This window comes from Myotis brandtii, unplaced genomic scaffold (genome assembly GCF_000412655.1).
Source record: "Myotis brandtii unplaced genomic scaffold, ASM41265v1 scaffold374, whole genome shotgun sequence".
Classification (NCBI taxonomy): Eukaryota; Metazoa; Chordata; class Mammalia; order Chiroptera; family Vespertilionidae; genus Myotis; species Myotis brandtii.
Genome location: NW_005364372.1, coordinates 6,940,115 through 6,947,119, shown reverse-complemented (window position 1 = coordinate 6,947,119; position 7,005 = coordinate 6,940,115). Strand labels below are relative to the sequence as shown.

At 35.9% G+C, this 7,005-nt stretch overlaps 1 protein-coding gene across 4 annotated transcripts in view; it reads right to left on the bottom strand.

The window, feature by feature from the left end:
• Positions 1-7,005, bottom strand: part of DGKB (diacylglycerol kinase, beta 90kDa) — a 543,595-nt gene that overhangs the window by 323,036 nt on the left and 213,554 nt on the right. For all 4 annotated transcript variants that reach the window (XM_014544666.1, XM_014544667.1, XM_014544665.1 and 1 more), the window contains one exon: positions 1,239-1,324. In XM_014544666.1, the coding sequence (XP_014400152.1) occupies positions 1,239-1,324 (86 nt within the window). The remainder of the gene's footprint in view (positions 1-1,238; positions 1,325-7,005) is intronic.

The following is a 7,005-nucleotide window of genomic DNA, read 5'->3' as shown; positions in this document are numbered from 1 at the left end:
GACTAGGGGCTCAGTGCACAAATTTGTGCTCCTTGAAAGAAACTGTGGGCCGCAAGGCTGTGGTGGGCACAGGGGTGGGTCTCGGCCCATACTCTGCGCCTCTTCCTGCCCCTCCCACTATGGCCCCTGGCCCCCTGTCTGCCGGCAGCCCCACTCCGCTGCCGCCACTCCCACGTGCTGACAGCACCAGCCCTGCTCACACCCACTGACGGTGCGGAGCAATTGGGGCCTGATGGCATGGAGCGATTGGGGCCAGTGTCAGCAGCAGGTGCGAGCGGGTTTGGCACTGTCAGCAGGTGTGAGCGGCAGCCACTGGCTCCAAGTGATTGGGACTGGCGCTGGGCACCGGCAGTGGGTGCAAGCAGTGGCTCCAGCGCCAGCAGTAGGTGTGAGTGGGGCCATCACCAGCAGCAGTTGCAAGAGGCAGCTGCCAGCTCCGATCCAATGACGGTGCCAAGCAATTGGAACCAGTGCCAGGCACCAGCAGCAGGTGCAAGTGGTGGCTGCCTGCCCCGATCACCCGACAGGAGCAGGGGGAGGTGGAGAAGCCCTGAGGGACGATCAGGGCCAGCAACAGGTGCAAGCAGCAGCAAAGAATTTGCTGGTGCATGGAAGCAAAGAATTTTCATTAACTACCAGAGGCTGGCCCCAATGACAGCAACCGGCGATCCGCCTTGGTCTGGCGCCCCCACTCACCTGCTTCACCATCCCACCATGACCAACACCTGCCATGTTCTGCGCGCGCCCGCTGGTGGTCAGCGCACGTCATAGTGACCAGTTGTTTGGTTGTTCTGCCATCCAGTTTATTTGCATATTAGGGTTTTATATATAGAGATGATGGATGATGAATGTGTACAGAGGGTAAGGTTTTGAGTTTTCATGTTTATACCAAATGAGTACATCTATTGACATAGACTTGATAAAAAATGCTAAAATCCTCTTTGGCTCCCTCTCTAGGACAAAGGAACAAATGGAGCCTCATTTAAAAAATAACTCTGAAGGTTTAGTCAATTTCATGAGAAATGGATTAGAAAGGGAATATTTCCATATACTTGTAAGTTATTCTGTCAATTAAAATTTTACAATATAGTATAATAAATTAAACCAGTAAATAGTATGCAATTATATCTCTGCAGCATCCAAACATATCAATGCATTGATAAAATAAATCAATAAAATACACAGAACTTAAGGTTACCACTCTCACCCCAGCCACATTAAATATGGGTCTTCATTACCTATGCAGTCCAAGATCCACCCCACGGTTCCATCTCCGCCGCAAGCTAACACTCTGAAGTCAGAAACATCACGGAAAAAGTTCAACCTGAAAAATAAGCATGTCATTGCACATGATTGATATTTGAAAACTAGGACTTTTGTGTCCTTAGAATTTCATCTAATAAAAGTATTTTTATTTTTTGAAAACTGTAAAATCTCGATTATTTTATTGAAAAATATTAAATTATTATCTAGAATACAATTCTAAAAGTATTAACAGGTTTTAATTTAAATATAATTTAATTACATATACTAGATTTTATAATATATATTCTTTTTAAATTAACTCTAAAGTTTAAAAACTTAGAAATGACAATTTTTATTAAGATACCTCCCAGATGTGATCTGCAGTTTACATAATCCAAAATAACATATACTACAGTATTTCATGTCATAATATTTATTAACCAAAAATTCTCTTGAAAAATTACATAAATGTGACTAATTTGTCAGTGAATATGTCTCTGAGAAGATTCTGTCTTCTCCATTACTGGGAGAAACTGAACAGGCTGCTTTTGAGGTTCTAGCCAACTATTTCAGTGTTTCCTTCTGACTTACAATCTGCAAATAGGAGGCAAGTTTCTTCTTTTCTTTCTTTTTTTTTTTTATTATTTTACAGATGCCTCCCATTCCACCCGCCCCAACTTTTGCCACCCTCCATCCTGCCCCTGTGTAAGCATTCACCACATTATTGTCTGTGTCTTTGGGCTATGCATATATGAATGCATATATATTCTTTGGCTGATCTTAACCTGGCCTACCATGTTCGGTTTCCAGAAACACTCAAGCCTAATTTCTGGGTCACCTGTAATAAATGCCACTGCTTCTGCTGCTACTGCATGAAGCATGCCATTAACGCAACCTGCTTTGGGGGAGTTAACGAGGGCAAGTAATGCAGCCAGTTATTTAATCATATATGCCATTTTCTTGCAATAAGAGAATTGAAACAGGACATAAATATTTGGAATGTGTCTCTGTACTTCCCTTGTCCCAGAGATAACCACTGGTTAGAATAGAATAGAATAGAATAGAATAGAATAGAATAGAATAGAATAGAATAGAATATTTATGTGTATTTATTTACATATAAATGCACATATAAATCATATTATATGCATATTTTAACATGAATGGGATTAACCTATATGTCTTGTTAATTTATTTGTGTGCATTTTTTTTCCTTAAAAAATTCCAAAACATCTTTCTGTGTCAGTACACAGTGTTGCCTCATGATTAATAATAAGAGAATTTATTATGTAGGTAGTACATTCTGTGACTTAAATCATCTTTCTTTATGTGCTTTTAAACTACCTCTTTCTACTGTTTCACTATTACAAAGAAAGTAAGTATTGTAGCTAACATTTTAAGCACATTTATATGAAAATGTGAATGTTTTGAAGGCTGTTCTTCTAGAAAGGGAAAGTTCATATGAACCTCTAAATGGCTCCCATTATAGATGTAAGTGTCCATCTCTTGTAACTCAGAAACATGGCATATAAGCAAGTTTGTGACATTTCTGTAATAACAGCAAAAGAGAAGATCATTCTAATGACTGTAAAATCACACATCCCTCTTTACTAATGGGTTGAGTATATTTTTGTAGGTTTAATAGATGTGACTTATTCAGTGAACTTCATCTTCAAAGTCTTGTGCCTTTTCCATTGAGTTCTCATTCATCATCCTATAAACTATTTACACTTAAATTAGGATCAATAAAAACATTTTTTACAGTAATACAAATAATGCATAAAAAGAAATGTATAAAAATTAAATATTTGATAAGAACCATGAATATTTAGAACATAAAATTTTCATGTATTTCCTTATTTATTATACTGTAAAAATTTACCTTTTGTTAGATATGTTGCAGTATTTTCTTCCAGTCTATTACCAATTGGTTTTCTTGTATTACATAATATGTATTTTGTGTAATATAAACACCTATATTATGTATAATATAAATACCTATATTATAATATAAACAGCAATTGCCCACCCCAAAGGTGGAACATTTTGGTAATTTACATATAGCTCTATGCTCATTTCCTATAGCAACCCACCTTCTCATTCACAAATATGAGCACTATTCATAAATATGGCTTATCATGTGCATGCCATGAACAACATATTGTTTGCATTTTGATTTATCTACTAAGCATTGTTAATAAAATTTATTTAGGTGGAAGATCTCTCCATATGCAGTTCAAATTATTTGATTTCTACTGCTAAATGCAGTTTCTGTGAATATGCTTTTTTAAAAGTGGTTAGTTTTATGTTCTTATAAAAAACTGCATTATTGGACATGCCTTCTACTAGTCATGGGCAATGGCTTCCTTCAAATAGAATTAACATATATGCAACTTTTGTTTCCAAGAGAAGTTGTACCAGTGCATATGTTCATTAGCAACATAAAGATTAGACAGAGCCTATATTCTCTAACACTTATATTTACTAGAGGCCCAGTGCACAAAATTCATGTATGGGGTGGGGGAGAGGCCCTCAGCCCAGCCTGCACCCTCTCGCAATCTGGGACCCCTCGGGGGATGTCCAATGGTCAATTTAGACCACTGGCTCCTAACCACTCATCTGACTGCCTACCTGATCTCCCCTAACCACTCTGCCTGCCTGCCTGATCACCCCTAACCACCTCGCCTCTGTGTGCCTGCCTGATAACCCCTAACCCCTCTGCCTGCCTGATGCCTCTAACTGCTCCCCTGTGGCCTGAACTCTCCTAACTGCTCTCCCCTGCTGGCCTGATTGCCCCTAACTGCTCTCCCCTGCCAGCCTGATTGCCCCTATAACTGCTCTCCCTTGCCAGCCTGATCGCCCTTAATTGCTCTGCCTGCCTGCCTGATCACCTCTAACACCTCTGCCTTGGCCTCCACCACCATGGCTTTGTCCAGAAGGAAATGAGGTCTATCTGGTCTAATTAGCATATTACCCTTTTATTAGTATAGATAGTATTCCATTGTATATATGTACCACAGCTTTTTAATCCATTCATCTGCTGAATGGCTATCATCAACAAATCAACAAACAACAAGTTTTGGTAAGAATGTGGAGAAAAGGGAATGCAAACTAGTGTAGCCACTGTGGAAAACAGTTTGGAGGTTCCTCAAAAAATTAAAAACAGAACTAAAATTTGACCCAGTGATCCCACTTCTAGGAATATATCCCAAGAAACCAGAAACACCCATCAGAAAGAATATATACACCCCTATGTTTATAGCAGCGCAATTTACAATAGCTAAGATTTGGAAACAGCCTAAGTGTCAATGATGGTATTTTAAAATTAATTTTAATGTTTTTGTTGCTGGTGTATACAAACATATTTGACTTTTATATTTTTTTAATCTTTATTTAATCTTTTAAACAGACACATTACTTCTGTTTTGTATATTGCCTGTACTTCGTTTATAAATTCATTTGGATTTCTATGTAAACAACAGTTTCATATGCTAATAACAATGGTCCTATTAGTGATCTCTAATTGTTATAATTTTTATTTCTATCCTTGTATTGTGTTGTCTGGAGCACCAATATATTATTGAATTGGTGTATTCATAGGTAACCACCATATCTTGTTCCTGAATTTAAATGGGATACTTCCAGGATTTCCCTGTCAGGGTGATATTTGCTGTAGGGATTTTCTTTTTCATCTTTGAATGACTCATTTTATAAGGTTAATAAAGCTTTCTTCTATTCTTGCTTTGGAACTTTTATTATGAATTACTGTGGATTTTTTCTGCATATTTTGAGATGGATGATCCCATTTAATCAGTAAAATTATATATTTCTGCATTCGCATTATTCTTTCATGTACTAAATTGGGTATTGTTTATTAATAATTTTATAGGGAATTGGAGCTGGTTTGGATAATTTGCTTAGAAGTTTTGCATCTAATTTTATGAATATAATAGACCATTTTTGTTCTTGATACCATCTCTAATTTTTATCACAATTATATCTCATGAACTAAATTGCAGCGTATGCCTTCATTTTCTACTTTTGGAAGCATTTTTAGAATTTTGAAAGTTCCATAAAATAAGTAGCACTTGTATATAGACTATTCTGGTGCATCTTTGATTTCCCTTTTTTGTTTTTTTAAATATAAAGATCTTAATTGTATAATATCTTTAATAATTATTGAACAAAATTTTGTTTCTAATTTTCCTAAATCATTTTTGCAAGTTAAATTTCAGTATGAATTTATCAGTCTCCTTTAATAATTACTGAAAAATATCATATTTTCTAATTCTTCCTAAACCAGTCATATTTCTGCATCAATTTGTCTATCTCCTAAGTTTTCAAATATTCTGTCATTGAAGCCTACAAAAGCTTTCAAAATATGCCAGTGACTGAGAAGTTTACCATAGAGCTCATTGTTTCTGGTGAAAGCCTAACTGTCCATTTGACTCACCATTGTTCTTCTATTCCATGATGATGTGTCATCTCTTATTCATTCTTGTTTTCTTTAAAAATTGTCATCATTGGTTCTTCAGCAGCATCCTACCCCCAAACATAAATCCCATGTGACTGTCAGACCAGCTTACTCTTGGTAAATTGATTGCTAAATGGGTTGGAAAATTGATCTCTCTATCTCACCCTCTTAATCCACTCAATGTTTTCTCTACATTCATTCATTCCTTAGTTTTTTTTAATTCATTAAATAGTAGCCTTGGAGAATTATTTACTCATTCTGAGCATGTTTTTTTAGCTTTAAAATGAAATTAACATCTCCTTCATTCGACTGTTAAAGATATAAACAAAATGTATATGCAAATAAATTACACTGTACTATTCACAGATAAAAGGATGGGGCAAAAGTAGGTTTACGGTTGTGAGTACATGCAACAGTGTATTTTTATATCATTTATTAAGTATTATATTATTTTCTATATGAACAACTATAAACCTACTTTCACCCTACTCTGTATTACTGATGTAATTATTTTTTCCTTTATTGACGTAGTATATATGTTTGCTACTCCTCCATTTTCCTAACTCCCCCACATAAAAATTATATCTAATATTTTTTTGGCATGTCTACACTCAGGGAGTTCTTCCCGGCTGGGCCTATTAAAAAAATACACAGAATATTCACTGCCAGTGCTCACTAAGTTCACCATCTCTATGACATAACATATATTTTATTAGTTTAATTTGCCTTCCTCTACTAAAACATAAGCGTAGGAAGGCAGAAAGTGTCACTTTTGCTCAATGTGCTTTGAGAATGCTAAAACTTGTTAGGGGCATCTGGTAGTCATTTGAATAAATATAGACTGAATATACATTACCCTTACTGTTATTGTTAAGAAGCTATCTTTACCCATTTTACTTAGTTGTTGCATAAATATTCTATTTTTGTGTGGACTACACTATAAACTATTATTCTTTCTAATTAAATTATAGGAATGGGTTACTACATCATCATTCTTAAAGGATTCTGAAATAATAATCTACTATCAATTTACCTATTTTGGCTCATTGTCATTGAACTGCCTGTCACATTGGACAAAGATAGAAATTGCGAAAGATCGCCAATTTAAAGGAGGTTGTGGAAAATCAGCATTCTACACTGCTGCTAGGATTGTAATTTAGTACATACTTCTTGTATAGCACTTCGGCAGAACTTTATATAATCAAAAATTTGTCAAATTTGAAAATATTGTCAAACAATTCTACCTATATCAACCTATTCAATGAATATATTTGAATATGCTTTTT